General features: G+C 54.2%; 1 protein-coding gene across 3 annotated transcripts in view; it reads right to left on the minus strand.

Moving 5' to 3' along the window:
* PLCG1 (phospholipase C gamma 1) overlaps window positions 1–20,763 on the minus strand; it is a 36,697-nt gene extending 15,934 nt beyond the window's left edge. For 2 of the 3 annotated variants that reach the window (XM_045804626.2, XM_045804625.2), the window contains exons 1-2: window positions 20,682–20,763; window positions 19,888–20,231 (exon numbers count right to left, since the gene is read on the minus strand). In XM_045804626.2, the coding sequence (XP_045660582.1) occupies window positions 19,888–20,104 (217 nt within the window). In that variant the 5' untranslated portion in view covers window positions 20,105–20,231; window positions 20,682–20,763. Of the gene's footprint in view, window positions 1–14,930; window positions 15,022–19,887; window positions 20,232–20,681 lie in introns of those variants that run through there. The other variant, XM_045804627.2, reaches the window with a different exon arrangement.
* Between the last annotated feature and the right edge of the window lie 3,237 nt (window positions 20,764–24,000).

The raw sequence follows: 24,000 nt of genomic DNA on the forward strand, positions 1-24,000 counted from the left end.
CTGACACAAAGTACACAAACCAAATTGTAAAGCCCAGGGTAGGGCGAGGCAGACCCAAGTATGTCTCGGGATCCATGGGAGGAATGAGGGGTCAGGCCCAGAGAACTGACGCACCCCTGAAATGGCCCACCACCCCAAAGACATCCCCAAGCAAGTCTCAGCAGGGCCTGTTCTCCCCAGGCAGCGGCTACCCAAAGGAATGTTTCCCCACCCTGGCTGTCAAACGGCCTGCATGTGCTCCCCTGCCCTCACACAGCACGGATCAGGGAAGCACACAGGACTGAATGCCAGACGACCTGCCTCAGCCACTAACAAGGGAGATGGCACTGAGTGATTCGTTCAACTTCTCCTACTCTCAGTTTTACCGAGTATAAAGTCAAGGGCTTGACTGAGTTTCTCCAGAAGGCAGGGTGGTAGAAAAAACACGCATGGACTCTGGGACCAGACTGCCTGGACCAGAATCTGAGCTCTAACTCCCGTCAGCTGTGTGACCTCAGCACAGTGACAACTGCTCTGACCCCACTCCTGCGTCTGTTAACGCAGGTGACAGTAACGGTGAGGGTGCTAGTAAGATCCAAAGTCCCAAAAGCCAGAAGTGCCCGGCCCTGTATACGGCAGATGCGCGTTCATTCAATGCAGGCTCCCTCCCTCTGCTCCCTCACCATAATATGCTAGGGGCACAAGTTCTGACCCCAGGCCAGGAGAGGGCCCGAGCACCGTGCAGCAAGCACCCACAGGATCCCCCGGTGCTGGCTGGGATCCTGGACGGGGGCAGACTTTCCAAGTCAGATAAAGAGACAGATTTAGGGAGTTGTTCCAACAGAAGAAGCCTGGCTGAGTGACCAGAGAGGACTCTCCCTGAGTACCCCGTTGGCACCAGAGCCCCTTCTAATGCTCTCAACCCAGACTGGCCCGGAAGATCTCAAGCCAGGAGCAGTGCCAGCACATTGCTTGGCTAGCGTCCATCCCAGAGCCCTCCCAGTCCAAACTGTACACCACTCTGGCCAGAATGTCCCAAATCCCCAGGTGCTCTTCCTACCCCTTCCAGCCACAGCAGTCCCCCATCTGTCCCACCTCAAACAGAGGCACTGCTTCTAATCCCAGCCCCAGATTCCCGCACAGCATTCCTGGTTCTAACTGGACCCCACTCTCCCCTCTCCCTTGCCTTCATCAAATCCTCAGGCCTGGTTCTCCCACTGAAAAAGCCCTGCCTTCCCAGCCAGCAGCCCTGCCCCCACCCATCCTCCTTACCAATGAGCCACCCTTAAAGTTTTCAGAATCCTTGTAACACTGTTCTGATCCCTCCTGTGGTTGCTCACTAAGGAGAACATGCTCCTTCTATGGCCTTCAGGCCCCTCCTGGTGAGGCTCAGTGATCCACACCCCCAGCTTCTTCCCTCCTATCCTCTCTGTTCCATCTAAACTAAGCTGGACTGAGGACAAGAACAGCCAGTGCTTCCTGTCCCCCTGTTTCATCCAGGTCCCCAGGGTGGACTGCCTACCTCCCAGGCTCCATTCTCTCCCACCAAAGACCCAACTCAAAAGTGCCCTCCTGCAGTCATCATGCCCTTGACTCCTCCTGACACTAGGTGTGTGAACATTCGCCCATGTGGTACTTGCTGAAGGACTGAAAGAGCAAATGAAAAAAGCAGGCACAAAGGTGGGGGGAGGGGCCACAAAATGCCAGTGGAGTTTTAAAAATGAGTTACACTCAGGTAGAAACAGAGAGGGTGGGGGGAACTGAGTCACAAAAATCTAGCCTGAGAAGATAGTTTCCAAGGATGGAAGGAGGAGCTGAACAGGGGAAATGCCCAGATCAGAAACTGCAGAATAACCACAAACCCTGCCCTTTGAAACAGAAACCAGTGTGCTTTTCCGGCGTTGAGCTGCTGTCATCCCCTCCCACACCTCTCACACAGGCACACAACCTCACAAACACAAATGCATCTAGGCCAGGGTCAGAGAGCTCCAGAGCCTGCGCCCTTCCTCTCAGTGGCCTGCCCACGGTCAGAAGTAGCCCATGACGTGGCTACTGCTTGGCGGGCAGCTAGAGGGTCAGTTCAAAACGTAAGGCCGGACACGTGTAGCCCCGTGCACGTGCGTGTGCACACGCACACACACACATGCACACACACGCACACACACCCCAAGGCACCAGCAGGCCCCAGGGAGAACCTCTGGCCTGCCCTGTGCTCCTGGGCACATTCTGAGATCAGGCTGGAGGCTGATTGGGCTCCTGCCCAACACAGGAATCCTACACAGGCACAGAGCAGCTCCAGGCCAGGTGTCCAAGCTTCCCAAAGTCCTGCTTGGCCACACCTGGTCCCTTGGACACCCCTCCCACCCCCACTCCATAAGGAAGTGCCAGCCTGTTCGTGATGCCCTCCAAGTGCATCAAGCCAACAGCAGGCTGAAAGGACATGACGCCAGGGTGAGACGCTCTACTATGTTCTTAAAAGTCATTTCCTGTGCCACCTCCCAACCCCACTTCCCATCCTCCTTGTCTGGGAGGCAAACACAGAAGGGTCCCCTTTCCCGAGAGAGCCAGGGCTGGTCCCCCAGGGACTGCCATCAGGGGAGGAGACTCCCTGGGACAGGCATGGCCTCTGCCCCAGCTGCAGGGAGGGGGAGGCCAAGCCACCCCAGCCGTCTGGGTCAGAACTGCAATGGGACAGGAAGGGCAGGGACAGAGACCCTCCCAGGACCTGGGAGCTTTGGGAAGAGAGGAGAACTGGTTAGAGGAGCAGGAGAGTAGCACCCTGTTCCCAGAGACCCATGACCCAGCACTCATCCCCCACTCAGAACCATGGGAAAACAACGTTCAAGGAACACTGGGGAAAAGAAAAGCCAGGGTACTGAGAGGTCCTTGCTAGGCTGGAGACAGGGAAGTGAGAAAGGGGAACTCTCTAAGGGACAAGGACGGGATCCCACAAACAGGGGGCCAGGCTAGCCTCCTGTGTAGCAGAAGAGTGTACGGCTTCACCAATGACAAAGGGCCATCTTCAAACTCACTCCAGCCTCAGAGGGCCTAGGGTTCCATCAGCCACCACCCAGCCAGCTTGGCCCATCCAGAGGCATGGTGTGTTCATTCCTCCAAGGACCGGGTCCCTGAGGCCCACACTTCAGGAATGGCATGAGTATCACCATGCCAAGCATGGCCATGGTACACGGTGACAAGATAAGCTGCCTGGGCATTTAATCACCCACACACTCTCATAAAGATACAGAGACCAGCCCTCCTCAAGAGGCTTCGGGGTAATGAGGGAGTACCCATGCTGGGCCAGGGACTGGCATCACAGGCCAGCTCTGAGGGCTGAGGACCTTCTGATGGCCAGGCTGCCTGGTGCTCTGGGCAGAAGCCTGGGGGTTCTGGTGGCAACCTGTCCCCTCCCACTCCTTCAGGAAGCCTGCCCTGACCATTCCCCTTCCTAAAGGCTGCCCATGCCTAGCAGAGGAGAACCACGCAGGTCTTAAATCCTAGCTGTGCAGACCTAGGCAGGCCCTCACTCTTTTGGCCTCCGTTTCCCCATTAGTAAACTAGGAATTCCTCTTACCCCACAGGGTGGCAGAAAGGACCTTGTCAGGAACCAACGATCCCAGTGATGTCTGAAGGAGAGAGACTCCTGGCCTGTGTGCCTAGTGCATCAACTCGAGGCCCAGAGAGACAAGCAGCATGGGGGACAACTGCAGCCACCTGCCAGGGCTTTGCTGGGGTTGGGCCCAAACCTAGGAGAGGTTAAGCTAGGCCGTAGCTGCCTTGGCCCAAGGGAAAGAATCCAAGCAGCCATTTCCCTAACTCAAAAAGGGGTCTCACAGGGATGGGGCACCACGGAGGAGTGGGGTTCCTGGGGCCAGAGTTCAGATCAGTGCGTGCAGATATGCTCTAAGCCAGAGGCAGCTTCCTGAGCCTGCAGCACCAGGCCAGCTGCGGCCACAGCACCCCACCTGCACACTCATCAGGAGTCTGAGGCATGTGCACCCCACCACCTCACAAAGGGTGGGGTATTAGAATGGGAGACTAACAGACTGAAATCACAAAGATCAATTTTCAAATCCTATTTCCAAGCATATAGGTAGGCCTCTCTGGCAGGTCATGAATCAAGTGAAGGTTTTCGTTAGGGGTGGGACAGCCATTAACCATTCACATGCAAACAGACATAAAGATATTCACAGAGTCAAGCCCGGCCTGCCTTGACCACCCCCAACCTTGGATTGCCAACCTTGGATTGCTTTGTTTTGATTTTTATGCGGAAGAAAACATGCCCATTGCTTGGTGGCAAGGGCCAGCTCTAAGCATTGAGGCAGAATGCCACAAGACCAAATTTGCAAAACCAAAGCTTCCAGGACCAGGCAAGGAAACCCTCCCTTGTCTCCTCTCTTAGCCCAGGGATAGGCTCCTTGCCGGAGACCATGGAAACTAGAGATCAGCAATTACTCAAAGCAGAGTGACCGGGTCAGTCAGGCCTGGAGAGCAACTGCCTTCGGGATGTACCAGTAATGGAGGGTCGCTTTCCCTTTAAGAGCTTTAGTTTCCTCATCTGAGCCACATAATTGATCCCAAGCACTTTGGGAGGCAGGCACCTAGACAGCAACAAAGAGTACTGCTGCTGCTCTCAGGGCCAGCTCAGAACTTGCCTTTGCAGGAAAGTAGGTCCCCAAGCCTGGGACAGCACCTACTCCACTGGCTGAGGAGAGCGTGCCATGAAAGGGACAAGCTCAATGGCAGCCAGCCAGTCTGCAGTCTGGGAAGGGACTGAAGACAATGACCCTACAGGACTTGTCTATGTTAGGTCCTTCCAAGGATAGGGCTGCTTCTGGTTTTAGAATCCTGCTCCCCAACCCCTCCCAGACATCGGGCTGAGCCACAAGTGCCGTAACCAGTCATCCTCCAGCCCAGTGCACCAGGACAGCCATGGCAGGGCGGTGCAGACAGGCAGCATTCCTGGAGACCAGGCAGAGTTCCCCCCAGGGAAGAGAAAGGAGGTAAGCGAGGGTGGGGCACCAAGCCTCTTCCAGGGTACCTTAATGAGTATGGTTCATGAGAGTCAGCCAATCCTGCCCCATAGCAGACTCTGACTATGGCAGGCCCCGGAAGGGATAGAAGGGAGCCCAGCATCAAATCCAAGATTCTAAATTAGACCCAAACTTCTTGGTCAGGAACCAGTATCCTAGCATCCCCTGTCACCAGTGAAGCCACCTTCCAAACAGCCCTACACAGACAGAGGTCCTTCAAACCTACTGGCCAATTAACCACCCACCAGGCAAGGAGGATGTACAGAGAAGACCCATGAGCACCAAGCACTGGCAAGGCAAGTGGGAGGCACAGCCTCACCTCTGAGCCTCATTTCCCCCATCTGCAAAAGAGGATCACCACTCTTGGCCCCTTCTTCACTGAGCGACTATGAGATGTCAGGAAGAGACACCAAAGTGATCTCACCAGAAAGAGACAGGAGGATATACTGAAAATTAACCTCCCCGCAAATGAACAATAGAACCAAGAACACCACCAGCAGCACAACAAAAAACCAGAAGGAAGTGGCACATATCACAAATTTCTGGACATGAAACATGCTTTCACCGAAATATTTTTCTCAAGAGAGCATTTTTTTTCTTTTACAAAGTACGTAAGCTAACCGATGTAAACGGCAGAAGTTACCATACAGAAATACATGCACATACATTTTGCAATTAAAAAAAATTTCAAATCATGGTAAACATGAAGCATTTTGTTTTGTCTTTTAACTAGAGAGCTTGAAAGAGGTAAGTGAATGTTACCTGAACAGGTCCTTCCCATCTGGGGGTTTTCATTACCCCAAACTCATGGGATGTGAACCCCCAGATCCCCTTAGGCCCAGGTGCCCAGCCCTGCAAAGGGCACTGGGGGAAAGTGCGGAAAGCCCAGCCCTCCTCAAAAGGCCAAGTCCAATCAAGGCAATGAGCTACAAGGACCGCAGCCCATCAGCTCTCAGCCTATGCCCCTCCCTCCAAGCCTCTACAAGTGCCAGGCCCAGGCCAGTGGCGTAGCTGGTGCTCTGCCACTCTTGTCACATTGTCTAGTGCTTCCAGGGATCTAGGTCACTGGCCTATGAGCTAACTCTTGAAGGAAGAAGCTACATTCAACTCTTCTCTCCGTTCCCCAAATTCAGGTCCTAGCGAGGCTTCAAAATGTATACAGAGTGCTAAGGAGCAGGAATGAACACAAGAGTTAGATTCCAGAGTTCATTATCTAACAAAGGCAGCAAAGGCCACAGAGGCTCAAAGATGGTATCAGGGATGGCTTCCTGGAAGAGGTGGTGCAGTAGGTCAACAAAGCTGAGGAGCTACAACAAATATGCAAATGCAAAAGTTGGTGAGGTTTACTCTGGGGATAGAAAAAAGAAAGACCAGTCATAGTTGGGGCATGGGGGTGGGGGCATGGCCTCTGGGGGCCAGGGCACTCTGGAAACACTGGGAAGTCCCTGCACAAAGGTTCCTGCAGCTGGTGGGAACCATGGAAAGTTCATGGAGCTTTGAGGAGCAGAAAAGGCGGGGCTCCCTCAGCACCCTGCCCTGCTTGGCTCTAAGCCAAGGCCACCAGGAGATGCAGAAGAGAGAGTCCCAGGGGTCAGGAGAGGTGTGCAAATCTTCCCCCAAATGGGGCACTTGGCTTATTTGGTAGAGCATGTGGCTCCTGATCTTGGGGTTATGAGTTTGAGCCCCATGTTGGGTGTAGGAATTACTTAAAAATAAAATCTTAAAAAAACAAAACAAACAAACAAAAAAACTTCCCCCAAGATGCTCTCCTCATAACCCTCTCCAAGCACAGCCTGGGATAAACAGACGGGCCATTCCCAGCTGCCCCCACCCCTGAAGTCAGCCACCTTTCATCACCCTCCAAAGACTACACGCCCAGGGCAAGGGAGCACAAATGGAGCTGAGCCTTCTCCCTCAAAGGATGCCAACAGGGAGAAAGGAAGCCACAAAGGGAAGCAATGCTCTGTGGCCAATTCCTGGCCCTCTACTCCCACCATCTTACACACAGGTTCCTGCACAGTGCCCCAAGGGTAGGGCCGGCACTGCACCCCAGAGCCCCCTTCAGGGGAGCCAAAGACAAGGGGGCTCTGCCCCCAGAGTAGCTGTACCAACTAGAAGATACAGCTTTTATAGAGCCCTCAGACCTCTGAAGGGAAAGACGGAGGTGACTCAAGGAGAGGAAAGGACAGAACCTAGGCACAGGTGGCAAAAGGACCTAACACAGCTGGAACCACGGGCATCGGATGGGCCAGCAGTTCCTATGCTGCCCAAGGCCTCTGGAAGGAGTGAGAGTCGTCCCCCCGCCCCCATTCCCCTCTCTGTTCTGAGGCAGAGAGCATCTCCCAACAGAAAGCATCAGAAGCAGCTCCCAGATCCCACCAGAGAGGAAGTCACAAGCAGAGGGGTAGATAGCTATCTATCCCCATTTTATAGACAAGGTTGGAGGCTGGGAGACTTGGGGTCAGAGGGTCATGCAATAAAGAAAAGGTGAGAATGGGGCTTATCTCTTTACCATTCCTGCGTAGCAACAGGGGAGAGAGGCCACAGTCCCTTCCCAGGGTGTATGGGGGCAGAGCTCAGCATGTGCTTCTGGCTGGAGTTCCATCAGTCACTGCTCCCTAAACACCTGACCGAGAAGAGCAGCCAGGCCTGACCGGGCATCTGGCCCTCTCCCACCTTGATAAACAGGAAAAGGCCATTCGGACAGCTGGATGGAGGTCTGTGGGGTCCTCCTACATGGGACCTTGAACCCGTATGTACTAACTGCTTCAGGTTACAGCTGTAAAGGATCCTTGCCAGCACATGAATCATCTATAATCTAGATTCTAGATGAATCTCCTCTTTGGAGCAATGAGAAAATGGAGGTTCCAAAGGGTCTTGTCATGGTCACATGGTGGTTCATGGCAGAACTGGGACCTTCTGCATGGCCCCAGAGCCTTCATACCACCCAGGCAGGCGGCCCTCTTGCCTAGGACGCTAGACTAAACCCACCCATTTTAGAGGTGGGAACAGCATGCCCAGGCCCCAAAGGAAGGAAGGGAAAGGAGGCCCCACCCAGAGAACTCAAAGCTGGGAGAGAGCTTAGCAGTTGCCTATTACCTTGTTCATTCATTCCATCATCTAATCAAACACATATTAGGCACCTATCTCCTCAGTGTCAGGCCCCGGGTTGGGTCCTGGGTAAACAGAGATGAATACGGCACTTGAGTTCCAGTCCTTCAGAAAAGCCCCTGGCTGGTGGAGGAAACAGATGGGGAAGTAGATAACTATGAGGTCGTGCAAAGATGGAACAACAGGGAGATGTCTGTGGTGCTGGGAGCACAGAGAAAGTGAGCAGCGCTCCTTGGGATTTCTCAGATTGCTCTGCAGAAGTCAGGTCTGGAGGGCTGACAGCGCATGTCAGGCAGAGGGGATCATGGAAGCTAAGACATCAGTGGAGCAGTTTGGTTTTTAGGTGGGGCGGGGGGAGGCATTCACTTTCATGGAAGAGGGGGAAGGACACTGGGCCTATAGCGGGCCTTTCCCACAATGGGGAAAAGCTGAAGTATGGACAAGGTCTTGTCCCAACTTTGCTGCCCAGGCCTAAATAACTCCCCAGATAGTTCATGGGTCAGCCCCCAGGGCAGAGGTCCTATGCACTCAGACCTCTGCCTCCACTGAAGGCTGAGGCTTCCCAAGTTTTTTCTAGATGTCTTGTGTGTGCCTGGCCCCCAGCTACAGAAGAGGCTGAGGACCCAGGAAGGCCAGCTCCCAGAAGTGTCCAGGACCTCAAAAGTTCAATGAAGTGCGCATGCCCCCCCCCCGCCCAAGTATATTTAGGCTACCTGGGGAACAAGAACACTGACTATAAAATCACTTTTCCATCCTCCTCTTTCCTGACTCCCTCAGAGCAATCTACATGGTTGACCACACCCTCCCTTGGCTTGAAGCTCTGCCCTTGGCTTCTCCGTCAGGACTTCTCCTGGTTTCCCCCTTCTTCTTGGGCTTCAGGCCTATCCGCATTACATGCTGGCCTTTGTCAAGGCTGAGGCCAAAGTCCTCTCTTCCCCTAATGCTCTACCTCCTCCCGGTCAGTCATCAATGCCCACAGATTCCACTGCCTCCTCTTATAAACAATGCATCCCCACCTCTAAGCTTCAGGTCCTTCGGTCCACCTGCCTACTTGCCACCTGCACCCGCTTGCCTCAAAAACACCTCAAAGTCAACCCCTCAAACCAAACCCATTCCCTCAAACATACTCTTCAACACTTCTCTCACCAAAACCCACGTCTCCTGCCACACCTCTTAGATCAGCTAACAGCATAACCTCCCAATAGGTACATAAACTAGAAACTTTAGAACCATCCTTAGCACCTCCTTTTCTCTCACTATCCCCAACCTAATCCCTAGACAAGTCCCAATACTGGCTTTATTTGTCACAAACATGTTTACTAAGCACTTAGATGAGTGGGAACCTTGTGTGTATTTTAAAGCTATCTGCCTGACATCTTCTCCAATGGAGTGTGAGCTCCTTGAGGGCATGGACCATGCCTGTCAGCTTTAAGGCTCCAGGGCCTGCAGGAAATAGAATGCATTAGGAAAATCTGCCCCTCCCCCCAAAGAAACAATAGGAGCTTCTGGCTAGAGATCTAAGGGAAGGCTGAAGTGGGAGGCGGACAGCAGAGGCCTCCTCTGCAGAGCTCCTTGTGGAGCCCCATGCCAGCCCTGGCTCCCCACCTCTTTGGTTTCCATGTTACCACCACCACACACCCTGCTCCTCCTCGGGGGAAGGGAGGGAGGTTTGGGGCCAACCCTTAGACCCCCAGCAGAGTCAACCTTGACCAGGAGTCTGGAGATGTGCTAAGCAATGAAGGAAGTCATGAAGGCAAGGTCTGTTGGCTCAGACATCCTCTTCTGTGCACCCCACTAGGCCTCTCCCATTCCAGAGCTGCTGGGCCCAGCCTCTCCTCAGCATCTGGCCACACTCCCTCCGGGCCATGCCAGCCCAAGCCAAGGCATTTTCCTTGTCCTCCTTTTGCTTCCCAGGCAGGCAAGGCCCTGATGTATGATCTAGCCTCTGACCTCACTCCAAGATGATTGGGAACTCACTGCCTCCCCAGGAAGCCCAGCTAGGACTCTTCAAAGTTGCCTCCCCTGTCAAGAGGAATGGCTACCTTAGGACTTCCAATCCTGATTTTAATTTCCTAGTTGTAGCCTCTTAAGACACTTTCTGGCCTCACCTCCCCTAACAGGCTCCTTGCTGCCACGCACTCTAGCCTACAGAGCCTCACCCTTCCAGTGTGGGCCAATTCTTACACCAGGGCCCAGGAGGACAGCCTCGTGAAAATGGTCCAGGCTCCAGGCATTCCGCTGTCACTACAGGGGATATTCTCTGTATTTCACTGCTAGCCTCAAGAGGCCCCTAGTAAAATCCTTGACAAAGTGACATATGCTACCCTTTCTAACCTTCTCGGTGGGTATGCTAAGAGTTCCCAAGAAAGGCCACAGGCGCATTATACTCAATTACTGCTTCAGGTAGAGTGATTAGGGTAGGAAGAGGAGAATTGCCTCCCAACAGGGGAGGGCCATCAGCTGGAACGGGGGCGGGGGGGGGTGGAGGGGTGGGAAGAGTGGTCTGCAGAGCCCCCACACCCCATCACTACCCAACCTCCCAGCTGACCTCCTGCCCCCAAGTAGGCTGAAAAGCCTTTGGGACCTGTGGCCAGCTCCTGCTCTCCTTCCCAGGATTAGTCACTCTATGAACTTGGCCCGTACTCTTGGGGCCTGGGGCTGAAGTCACTCAGTCCCATGGGGCTAAAATTCACCCACCACATACTCACAGCTTCACAGCCAGAAGCCGAGTGTGGTCAATGCCCTACTCCCCCCCACGGACAAGGCCAAGCCAAGGACACTGTGACCTGGGAGCATCCCTTAAACAACTACTTCCCTCAGGACATTTCAGCTCAGCCATAGCCCCAGGTGTCCAAGAAAACAGGAAGCCAACCCCAAAGTGAACGGCCCACCCCTACTGAGTTAGAATTAGATCTCACACAAACAAGTGGTCAAACCTAATGTGGCCCAGCCCCTCACCAGTCTGGTCAGTGTTCACTGCCAGGGCTTGGAGCTTCCGTCAGACCACCCACTCTTCACCATGCCCACGCCTTGCTCCCAGGCACCTCACAGCCTCTGTACAGATTCTCTAACCAATGCTGGCTTGCCAGGCAGCAGGGGGAGGGACTCCACAAGGGCAGGATGGGCTGCAACAGAAAGGAAGCTGATTGTGTCTGGACCCTTAGGTTCAGCCTACAATACTTTAGGCACAACTGTCTCCTGCTGCCTCTGGGCTTTCATGGTATTCTGTATGTTCTAGAGTGCAAGCTTCCCAGGATCAAAGATCGAGCCACCTCCTTTTCTTGCTTGCTAACCCAGCCTCCTCTGTGCCAAGCATGGGCTCAGAAAAGGAGATGCCAGTCTTCTGCAGGAGAAAGCCCCGCCCATTTATTCTGCATCCTGAGTCCTGCTGAAGCCAAGGCCACCCGCCAACACCGGGAAGGGCCCGGAAGGAAGCAGCAGAGCCTATACACAAAGCCTACATGTGGCTATAAAAAGGAGCCCTCCCTGCTTCCCCCAGGATGGGCCCAGTTCCTAGGAGGTGATGAGTGGGGGAGAGAGCTAGTACTTGTGCCTGGGCACACGGCCACTGCAGCCTCTTAAAGGCTAGCCAAGCACCACCTCAAAAGGAACTAGTGTTATAAGGAGAGGAGGGAGAATGTTAAGAGCTAAATGAGGACAGCAAGCAGAGATTCTCAGAGCCCTATCTCTTAGGACCACAGACTCCCCCAAAGTAACCAACTCCATGGCCCCAACCCCAGAGTAGTCACAGAAGACCCGTCTCCCACACTTGTCTCCCTCCCTCCTTCTTCCCTTCTCCTGAAGGCTCCCTGTGGAGGCACCAGCATACCCAGCAAAAGAGCTCTGGGAGCAGCTATGAGGAGGCAACGAGAGGCTCTACCTCGGGGCTGAGAGCAGGAAAGCCGTGGCCTCAACAGACTACGCTCAGGGGCAGCTCAAGGAGGGGCACAGCAGGGAGATGACAATTAGGCAGGGGCACAGATAGAATACCTCAAGTCTGAACACAAAGGTACCTATTACAGAGAGCCCAGTCACGCGGGCAGCAGTCTGTCTGCCACAACAGCAGAGCCACCCGCAACACTGCCCACGCCAAGCAACGGAAATGAATTCCTCCCCAGCCTGTTGTCCGAAGCCCTCTCCAGCCTAGTTTGCCCAGTGTTTGGGCCCTGCACCAGGAGGTGGACCCAGAGCCACTGAAGCCATTCTCCAGAACCAAGCACAGTGGCTTGTCGTGGTCACACAGATGTAGTATAAGTTAAAAATGAGCCTTAGTTGTTGTCTGCAACTGAAAGAGATCTGGATTGCTCATTATCAGAGCCCCCTCACCTCTCCTGACTGACAGAACGGCCTCTGGTTCCTCCACAGCACTCCCCAGGCCCTGTAATTATTTTTTCTGTCTGGTTGCTGATGTCCTGTTTGGCTATACCTATCTTAACCTTTACGTTTTTTACTGGACTCCACGGTGCTTGGCACATCAGCAATGCCAGAGTCCAAAGCCAGGGTAGCACAGTGGCATCCTGCTTGTTCAGTGTGCCACAAGGCCCAAGAAGGCCGGAGTTTGGGGGCTTTTCACTGTTGTTTTAAGGAAAGAGTAGCTATAGTGATAAAGCACACCAGGGTAGACACCTACTATCACTGGAACAAGCCAGAGGTTGCAGTTCTCACGTTCAGCTTAGCAGGCCTAACACACAGCGGCTTGCCCACAGTAAACACGGGCAAATGAAGAAACACATGGGATGAATGTATGCACTTGAGCTTGTCATCAAGGTCCTGGAGAAGCTCTTCTCAGAGTACCTAGAGCATGGAGCTCCAGGTCCCCGTCTCCTTGCAGAGGCTCAGGTGCAGTCATCATCATGAGCCAGTCACAACAGGTCAGAGCAGGGCTCTTCTGTCCTCCTACCTCAGATCACCTGCTATCTTCACCCCCAGCAAGAGCACAGGAAAGCATCTTGATGGGGGTGCCATGGCAAGAGGAAGGCAGCAGATAATCCAGATGGAGGGTCTAAATTCAATTTGTCCATGGACAGAAGCCTGGGCTGGTCAAACAGCACATCTGGCCAGAGGGAAGACTGGAGATCAGATCACTCTGTCCACATAAGAAAACATGCCGGTCCTACAGAACAGTCTATCTTCTTGTCATTTTCTGAAGAGTGGAAAAATAACTGAATACTGTAGTGGGAATCAGAGATCCTAGGCTCTGATCCCAGCATTGCCATGAACTTGCTGTGTGACCTTACCCTTGGGGCCTTGGTTTCTCATCTCTAAGAGAGAGCTAACCATTCTTGCCCTCCCTCGGTTCACGGAGCTGTGGGGGCACTCAAACAATACCACAAGTGAGACTATGCTCCATGAACTCTGCTGCACTAGGGAAATACCAATTCTCCTCATGCTCCAGTCCTCAGTGTACAGACTCAGGGAGGGAACAAAGAAAACAAGCAGGAAACAGACTTCCAGCCCAGGCTGTCAGAGCAGCCACCAGTGGCCACACCTGGCGGGGGAAAGAACTGGAGCTCTATAGTTAGCTAAGGCAAAAGCAAAGGAAACAAATACTTATTAAGTGCCCACAAGTGCCAAATGCTGTGCAGAGCACTTTCACATAAAATCTCTTACTCTCATACACAACCTCATTTGACTATTTTAATATACAGCTCTGTGAGGAAGAAATTACTTGTACAATTGAAAACCAGCTTCACATAGGTCAAAGTTACTTGTCCAAGATCACAGGAAGAGCTGAGACTTGAACCCAAATCTGATTCTAGCCATAAATTTTCAGTCATACAGTGTCCAAGCATCAACAGCCGCTTGAGGCCACTCACCACCTTGGCTCTGCCTAGTCTTGTCATCTGTTACTATACTGCTCTCAAAGAAGCATGGGCACCATGCCTCTCTGAACAAAGCACTCTGCACAGAGCACCAGCTCAGTCCCCTCCTCCTACCCCACCTCCATTTCTCCCATGACTCTCCTCCAAGTCCCCACTGACTTCTCCAATTCTAAGGGAATAGAGAGAGGGGGGAAAAGTCTCCTATCCCCTAATATCAGGACTTTGCAACACTGGGTCTCACTTTCCCCCTCTAGCTTATCCATCTCTGACCTCTTTGAAGCCACATCAGAGGAAAGGACACTGAATAGGAAGAGATGCCATGAGTTAATGAAGACCGACAGGAATAGTGACAGGAGAGGTAGAGACAGGCCCTATCATACTGAGGGGGGAGCATTAAAGCACTTCCCAGAAGAAAGGGGTCTCCAAATCGATGTGCTCAGATAGCATTTATCGGCACAAGGCACACAGAAATAGGCTAATATGATACCACAGCAGCTGCTTTCAGCCAACTGCTCTGTCACCTTGCAAAAGTCAGCAGCAGGAAAGAGCCCCAACAACAGCGGGGCTGCTGAGAGCCTGGAGCGAGAAAATGGGTGGGCTCCTCATCTCCCAATCAAAGGGCTTGGTGGTCAGGCTCCAGCCCCTCAATAGGATGGGTACATCGGCTCCCTTCCACTCCTGGGTCCTCCCGGGGAACATAATCCTCATCCTCCTCGTCAGAGCTCCCACTGCACCACACTCCCTGTGAAGCACTCTATGAAGATCTGCCTCAAATCTTCACAAAACCCTTATGAGACAAATGCGGTTTGTTACTATGTCCCCCTTTTGCAGACAAAGAGCCCAGTCACACACTCAAGGTCACAGAGCAAGTAAGTGGCACAACCCAGGCAGTGTGACTTCAGAATCCAAATGTTAAAACACTGTGCTCCACTGGCTCATCCCCCCAGCCCCAGCCCCTAGCCCTCCACCGCTGCTGCGTCCCTACCTGGCCTCAAGAGGAAGTCTTGCCCCCGCTCATCAGCTCTCTCCGGCAAACTGCAGTCGCTCTACTGGTTTCCCTCAACCTCTCGGAGATAAAACACAAGACAGCCTCACTTCAGCCTGTGCTGACAGGACGGAGCAAAACCCAAGAGCATGGCACCCTGTGGCTCTCCCTAAACTGCTCCCAACCAGCCCCAGCCTTACCTCTACCACATTAAACGCATAACTGACCCCTGCACAGGGATCCCCCGTGCTCAACCCAAGCACAGGCAAGTTCTTCCGTCAGTCAAGGCACAGCTCACAGGTCACCCCCCACCCCCAGAAGCCTTTCCTGGCTCTCTTCTGTCACAACCCCAGCTCACTAAGCAGAGCTTGCTACTCTGCACTCACAGAGCTCTTGGTATAGACCTTTATTATGGTACATAGCACACACGGTTATAATTACACGTTCCCAATTCTGTCTCTTCTAGGAATGTGGGAGTTCCTCAATGGCACAGTCCATGTCTTACTCACCCTTAGTGCCTAGCACTGGGCAAATAAGAGGTGTTCAAACAATATTTATTGAATAAATGTCCCTCATTCCAAGAGGCTGCACAAAACAAGGTTAGTGGCCAAGATCTCTGACCAGTGACTCAAGCCTATGCATCTGTGCATATGTGTGCACCTACACACACGTGTACACACACACACACACACACACACACACACACACACACACGGTCTCTTGAACCCAAATCGGACTGAGTCTAAAGCCACAAACCTCCAGTGGGTCAATTACCAACGACTGCTCACGGCCATTCCTTATCCCTGGCTCTGCCTAGAATCTTGTTACCTGTTACTATACTGTTCTCAAAGACAACACTCTCCCCCAAACAGGGAAGCATGGCATCCACAAACACTCTCACACAGAGCTTTGTGGAGAACAAAGCACTCCACAAGGTGTACAAGAACATATCCCTCCTCCAACTGTACCCCCACTTCTCCTAGGACTCTCCTCAGCTGGAGGTGTGTATGGAGGAGGGGCAATGTTGGGTGTGCTCAGCTTCTCCAGTCATCTGTGAAACAGGCCCCTTTCCTAGGTTCACAGGAAAGAGAGAGCCCCAGCTGGACGGGGGGCCTGGCAGAGCTGGTCTGGAAACCCACACATCAGGGTAAGCCTTGGGCGTTGAGGAAACACTAAGAGGTCTGACTTCCCCTGGAAAAACTACAGTCAGACAGGAAACACATAGGCAGGGATGGCTAGCTCTGGAGATCCGGACACGTGTTCTTGCCCCTTTCCCACTGGGAGCAATCAACCAGTACAAAGAAAACCCCCACGACACCCAGCCTGCCTACCTCAGGCACCTTGGGCCCAGTTAGCAGAGCAAGCCTCGTGGTCTGTCTCCTCACCAGCCTGACAGACACAGAGGTCAAGCCCCAGACAACTGGTCCCAATATCACCTCCTCTCTGAGCCTGACTGCCTTGTCTGAGCAGTTTGCTCTCTTCTGCCACCACCTCCCCACCCTATCAAAGGTACGACTAGGAATTATCATCATCTGTTTCCCTGAGGGCAAGGACCTGTTTTCATTCACCACCTAAGGAGGCCTAGCATGTAGAAGAGTAGGGAAGAATCAAAGTGGAAGCATGAGGCTCCACAAGTCCGCGCAGATGAGCATGGCTGTCACTCAGAGCTCTCCAAGGAGCTTCCACCCAGGCCGTGCTGCCTACAATGACCCTTGACTGAACGTGCTCACCCCAGAAAAGCATCAGAAGGAAGAGTGTGGAGCCAGAACCTAGAGGAGCGGAGGGTCTATAATGCAGGTCTAGGCACAAAAATTTCTCCTTAGAGGAGCAACTGGGTAAGGGGCCTGAGGCAGGTGCACCGGCAGCACAACCCTGGGGCTGAGAGTCCTCTTGGGATGGCCAGCCAATGATTGCAGAGCTGGGTCCAGCGGAGACTGTCACATACTAGCACTATCACCCCATGGCACAATTCACTCCCTGTATTTTCCATTTCCTCATCTGTAAAATGGGGTGGGACTCCAGACACAGCCCCCCCACTCAGGACCCTTGTGAAGATTAGCCAAGAAAACAGCCAAGAAAATATGATGAAAAGTCTCTGTAGCACTCAGCAGGAAGTCTGTAATTGCTTTGTATTCATGTCAGTATCTGCAACATAAAAAGCCAAACATCAACCTGGTTCCTGTCACATCACCATGACAACTAGTACCAAAGCACTTCCCCACCCCTCTTTTGAGCCCAACTACTACCCTAGAAATCAGCACGTGTCAGCCCCATTTCACAAGGGGCAAAGTGAGAAGGCACAGAGTCAGGTCAGAATGAGGCCTGTCCCACGAGTGCTGTGCATTTTCATTGAACCACGGCACCCCTCCTTTGGGTCCACAGACACCCTGGGGGCAGAAGTGCCTCTCTCCTTGGCCAGGCTACAAGCACTACGGAGAACCCTGACAGAGTCAGCAGGAAAAGGCCAGACGGCAGGGGACACAGCTGGCAGCCCAAGCTTCCTCAGAGCCTGTAGAGGGGAGCTGCAGGGATCAGCACCCATCAATAAGGTGTGAACCCTACACAAGCATCTACTAGCATTTTCACTCAGCCTTTTAATCTGGACCTCCAAAATCAAAGGGCCAAGGCTCCTATATCTTTGCCTACACCCCCAGCTGACGAGATCACTGAATATGTACTTCTCTAGCTGGGGCCATCGGGTCCTCTGCATTCCTGTCACCATCCCCTGAAGACCTGAGACACTATGGACTAGACTCTTCTCTCTCCACACCCCTCCCTCCTGTTCAGGCCCCAATTTACAAACAAGATAGTTACACCCGGGAGTCAGGTGTGCAAATCTCCACAGATTTACTCCACAAATTCTACTTTGTCAGGTACTGTTCTATATATGATAGGTAGGTCGGTGAGGAGATGGGTTGAAGCAAAACAAAACCATTTCCTCCCTTTTTCCGGGTAGTGATCTAAGTGAAATGTGAACTTGGTTCCCATCCTCCTCCCTTTCTATACCCTCAGGCTCTCCTACAGCCATACTCCACCTCCCTCAACATTCACAGTCCAGGATGGAGGGCAGTCATAGTCTATTATTTCTATTGTTATTAAAAACAGCTTACATTTATTAAATGTTTACAATGTATCAGGCACTGTGCTACAGGTTTTAGGATAATTCTCATTTAATCTCCAGAGCAACCATATATAATGTATACATTACCACTCCTGTTTTACAGATAAGGAAACTAAGCTCAGAGAAAATAACTGGCTAGATGAGTAACTGGCCCACAACTAATATATGGGCTTCGAATCCAGCCTTGCCTTCAACCACAGTGCTGCACTTACCGCCTGTTGATCACATGCATGGTTTGAAGTGCAGCCTGTTAGTTACCCAGGAAATCTCTATCGTTCCACCGCCGGCCAGTGCCACCAACTGAGCAGAGCACAGGGAGCACCATAAAAGCAAGGAAGGGGCTGTGCCTGGAGTCTTGATGCCTGGGTGATGTCCCCAGGACTATCTGGGTCCCTGCAATGTCTGTCCTTCCACAACTTTGGAATCCAGCCTCTCAAATCGCTAAAATTTTCTCCATAGCTGACAGGGCTGATGGAGGCACAGAGAAAGGCAGCTGCCATTTCTAAGTTCAGCAGCTGTATCAGATCTGGAGTTTGTAGTCAAGGATGGCTGCCTCACCACAAGACTTTCCTTCCTCCCAATCTCCTCGCCCATCTACACATATACATACCATACCCAAGGAGGTCTGTAGGACCCTCCCTTGGGGGTGTCACTTCCTGACCCCCCTCCTCCACATGGACCTGCTTCTGGCTCTGGCTCTAACACCAGTCTCTAGGGGAGTCCTTACAGGAAGCAACCCACAAGCTAGGGTTGCAGACACACTACCTCTCACACTTGAAGGTGGGGGGTATGGAGGGCAGAGCTGGGTGCCCATCTGGCCACAGCACAGGCATGAACTAAGTGTCATAACACTGAAAGATCTGGGTTTTTCAAAATCCCCCAACTCCCTCCTCCCAACTGAGACCTGTCCCAAAGCAACCAAGCTCAAGCCTGAAAAGGCAAAGAGGCAGGAAACCAAAAGTAGCTACTCCCGGCTCCCTGCAGCCATTGGACACAGGGTGCAGGACACATAGGGCTAGACCCCAAATCGGCTGCACACTCTTGAACAAAGTACCTGACTCCAAGGCACTGAGGCTGGCCTTTCTGGGCCAACGTCTTGAGAATGTGCTTCCAAGGGCAAGGGGAGCCTGACCCCTTTACCAAGAGTCCCTGTCTTGGCTCTGAATGTCTGCCCACCCACGCAGACCTCTAAAATTCAGCTTCAAGACAAAAGCGGCAGCGGGAAAAAACCACTGCCTTCTCTCTGGCTTTTCCAAACCAAACAGGACCACCTTCCACCCTCTCCCCGAGAGAAGAGTAGGTCTGGCTCTGATCCAAAACCAACCCTACCCCAACATCTAAGTTCTACTCAGGGAACCCAAAGATTCCTTTGCAAATGGAGCCCAACCCGGGGGCCCAGAAAGTTTCACCAGGAGTACTCTTGGTATAAAAGGTGGTGGGTGGTGACCGTCTGGTCTGGCTCCGGATTCTGGGGCTGGGTGGGCTGACGCAGCCTGGGCTTCCCTCGCCTGGGTCAACACCACACCCGGGGCAGGGGGAACCCGATATTTGCGCCGCCGGTCTCCAACCGGCTATGAGTTTTAGGCCTCTGGGCAAAGCGCCTGGAACACTCCCCCCTGGGCCGGGGGAGGGGGTGTCCTGTCAGGTGACTGAGGACCCGGATGCCCCCCGCCCCCGGTGACCACCGGGGCCGAAGCGGGGGCGGGCCCGGAGGCTGTGGGGGAGGGCCCGAAAGTTTACCCAAGTCACTCCAGCAGCGGCCGGGGCGCGCGGGAGCCGACCGCGGACTCCCGCGGCCCCCGCGCGCAGCGGGCCCCGGGGAGGGGGCGCACTTACTGGCCCCCTCGATCTTGTCGGCGCCACGGCTCCACGTGATCTGCCGCGTCTCCAGCTTGACCTGGAAGGTCTTCCGCTCCGGCCGCTGCGACTTCTTGGAGTAGAACAAAGTCATGACGGTGCCCACCTCGAGGCTGCGGCAGAGGTGCAGCACCTCGGCGTCCGAGGGCGCGCCGGGCGCGCAGCCATTGGCGCAGGGGGACGCGGCGCCCGCCATGGCTTCTGCACTGGGGGTGGAAGTGGAGGGGGGGGAACGGCGGCGGCGACGGCGGCGGCGCAGGCCCGGCCGGCGGGAGCAGGCGGCGGCGGCTGAGGCGGCCGGCGAGCGGGCCCGGCGGCGGGTCCTGCGGGCGGAGACGGGGCGGGGCCTGAGCGGGGGGCGGGGCGGCTCTGCAGGCCCCGCCCCGGCCCGCGCGCCGGGAACAAAGGCGCCCGCGCGCCGGTGGAGAGGACCCCCGCCCGCCGCCCGCCGCGCCTGCGCCCCGCGACCCCCGGACAGGCCCCGGGCGGGGGCGCGGGGCCGATTGGCGGCAGGAGCGCGCGCGCCGCTCGCGGTCAACCAGCCCGTTTCTCCGTCCCGCAGAGCTTCCTCACGCTGCCCCGAGCGACCCCGTCACGCGCGGCAGCCCCGCGCCGGCCCGTCAGTCAGTCGCACACGCACAGGCGGCCGCCCAGCCCACTGTCCCGCACAGGCCCAGCCGCAGCCCTTTCCTCAACCCGGCTCCCCGCGCGGCGGCCGGGAGAAGAGGCGAGGGTGCAGAGCGCCCCCAGGCCCGCCGGCCAAACCCGGTTACCTGGGCGGGCTGCCCGGCGGAGGAAGCCAGCCAGGCCAGGCCCGGCCGCCTCACACCCGCGGCGGCGGCAGCGGCGGCGGCGGTGGCGGAGGCGGGTCCTCTGAGCGCCTTCTCCGGGGAGGGGCGGGGGCGGAGCAGCCTGCGGATTGGCCGGCGGGCTCTGATGGACAGCAGGCCTGTCCCGCCCCTCCCTTTCGGCTGCGCAGGGCTGGCCCTCAGGCCGCTCCTGCGACGGCCCGACCCCTGTCCGTCCATCCCCTGCGGCCAGTGTGGCCTTCTACGGACCCGTCATTCGGAGAAGCCCCCAGGCCTAAGCGTCCCCTGTAGGGCCTTTAGACGTGTGGCCCCCGGTGGCCTCCATCTCTGTGGCTTCTCATCAGCCACTGCCCGCCCCATCTCACGCTCCGCCTCCACGCGCCCCTCTTGCAAATGCTCTCCGGAGCTTTGGTTTTCGTGGCCCAACTCCCTGTGTTTTCCTCCTGCCTCACAGGCCGCTGCCTTTCGGTCGGTCCCAGAAGCTTCTCTTCCTCTGGGCTGGGTCCTGAGCTAGTTCCTAAGGCGACCCGACCTTTCGCGTGGCTTCACCCCCAGACCCAGGCATCCGTAGCGCCAAATCTGTATCTCCCCTTCATCCCACTGTCGGTTCCACGCCCCCACTTACCACGAGCGTCTCACCTCCCTCCTCAAACTGCTCTTCCCACAGTGTCCACTTTCTCGGAACCCGGCACTAAGTCTTCTAAGGTGCTTGGGCCAAAACCCTTGGAGGTAGCCTTGATTCCTCTGTCGGCCTCAACCACCCAGCAAATCTAGCAAGGCCTGTTTGCTCTACCGTTGACTATCTCCACTTCACCCACAAGCCTGACGTCCATCTTTTCTCATCCAGACTATTTACTCTTCCTGATCTTGACTGCATCTATTCTTCATGCTTTAATCTTTGAAAAGAAATTAAATCGCAATCCCCTACCTCTGGCCTCAAACCCATCATGACTTCCTATTGCACTTAACATCCATACTCCCTCCGATCCCAACTGGTCCTGTATAGTCAGGCCCCTTTTTCTCTCTCCCAGTTTGTCTGTACTACCTCCCCTTCACTCTCCATGCTCCAGCCACAAGGCCTTTTAGTGGTTACTTGAATAATTCACTCTGTCTTCCTGAAGCCATTCCGTAGGCTTGCCCCTGCAGCGTAGCTGCCCTGGTCACAAACGGAAGACACCTGTGGTCACAGTGGAGCCGGTCTGACAGATGTCGAGTCAAGCAAAGCAAGGCAACTTCAGAGGCCAGAGGCCCAGCAGAGCACACAGCTGATGCCAGAAAAAGATCCAAGTTTCTGGAATTTGTGAGTATATGAGTGTGTGCTCAGACAACCTACCCAGCTGGGTGGTGACTACTGTCTGGGGCTGCCTCTGACTTTGTCTTGCTGCAGTGGTAACTTGTGTGGGTTTGTGTTTAGATTCCCTCAAGTGTGGCCCCTAGGAAGCTGAGAATCCAGCATGAAGCTGAGAAATTTTGTAGGCTTCAGCCACCTGGGGGAGGTGGACTGATTGAGATGGACTGCCACCTAGTGCCCACCCTTTAAAGTGGGAGGGAGGGCACTAGAGTTGACCCAGTGCCTGCCCTAGCGCTACAAGGCTTACAGGTGTGGTCACACCTGATCCTCATAATTACTTTATTTATTTATTTATTTATTTATTTATTTATTTATTTATTTATTTATTTTATTTGACAGAAAGAGACAGCCAGTGAGAGAGGGAACATGAGCAGGGGGAGTGGGAGAGAGGAAGAAGCAGGCTCCCAGGGCAGGAGCCTGATGCGGGGCTCGATCCCAGAATGCTGGGATCACACCCTGAGCTGAAGGCAGACGCCTAACGACTGAGCCACCCAGGTGCCCCCCTCATAATTACCTTCTAATTGGGGATCATTGTCCCCAATTTACTGATGAGGAAAGGAACCTGAGATTCAGATAAGTTCTACAACTTGCCCCAAGACCACATAAGTAACAAGTGGGAATTTGAACTCAGGTCTGTCATGAGTCCATGCATTTTTTTGCTTTATAAGAGAGCCTTAAGTAGGTCCTGGTGGTCAGCAGTCAGTGGGCACAGAGGCTAGCTGGCTAGTCAGTACAGGTGAGGGGAGGCCCTGAGCATGGCTGGCCCTGGGCACAGGGAACTTTCACAGAACGTGAGTGCTCATAGAGTATGGCTTGGGCTGCCTTGGGCTTAAAGTGGTGCTGCCCCTGAGCTGCCCTGTGCTGGGCCTTAGTACCCTGGGTTCGTAGAGAAAGAGAAATCCAGCACCAACCCTCCAGGAATTCAGACATTAAACAGATAAACAGTGTGATGTAGGGACAGGATGGCAGGTAGGAAGGAAGAGCACAGAGGGCTACGAGATAAAACATGAGGGACACTTACTTTCACTCTCTCTTAGTAGAAGAGGAAGGCCTCTCTAGGACTCAGCAGCGGTCTACAGGATGTGAGTAGCTGGCCAGGTGAATTATTAGAGGTGGGTTGGAGGAAAGTACTTTCCAGTCAGAGGTAACAACATGTACAAAGGCCCTCAGGCCAGAAAGAGCTTAATGAGTGTAGGACTAAGAAGGCTAAAGTTTACTAATCGAGGGGGGGCACGGCAGGTATGAAGCCAGGAAAACAGGTGGGGACTGAGTGGGGCCTCTGCCTGCTTATCTGATCTTGTCCATTTGTCCTGGGCACCGCCTCCTAAGTGCTACAGTCCTCGTTGAGCTTCTTGTGCTGACTTGGGCAGCCTGCAGGCTGTGATACACTTTTAAAATCTCTGTTTCTCCATTTTCTGAGAGCTTCCTAGCACACAGACCATGCTTCCTTGCTTTTGCTTTTGCCTCCAGGGCCAGGCCCCCAGGGGTTCCAGAAATCTCTGTCAACAGGAGCTCATATTTTCAGTCTGCTGCCAGGCCCTTAATCAGAAAAAAGGCCCCATTTCCTCCTGGGACTTCTGAGCTCACATCTCAGGCCTCAGGTGCCTCCCTCCACCAAAAGAGATTCAGGAAAAGCAGGGCATGCAGAGGGTGTGGCTGGTTTGGGCTTCCCCCAGCTCAGCATATATATGGGTACGTGGGTGTTACTGGCAAAGCGTGCAGCTGCGCTGGCTTGGAGGGAGCAGCCCAGAACCCACACAAGACACACGCCCTGACATCACCCAGGCTAGCCCTGCTTGGGTCTATTTCTGTCAGCACTCGTGCTTCAACATGCCGCAGCCCACACCATACCAGGTGTGTCTGGATTCTGGGTAAGGGTCCCAGCTCAGATGCCCCTCTGGCCCTGACTTCATAGGTGTTTATTTACCGAAC

This window comes from Ursus americanus, chromosome 22 (assembly GCF_024610735.1).
Source record: "Ursus americanus isolate L20-20 chromosome 22, mUrsAme1.1.p, whole genome shotgun sequence".
Lineage (NCBI taxonomy): Eukaryota > Metazoa > Chordata > Mammalia > Carnivora > Ursidae > Ursus > Ursus americanus.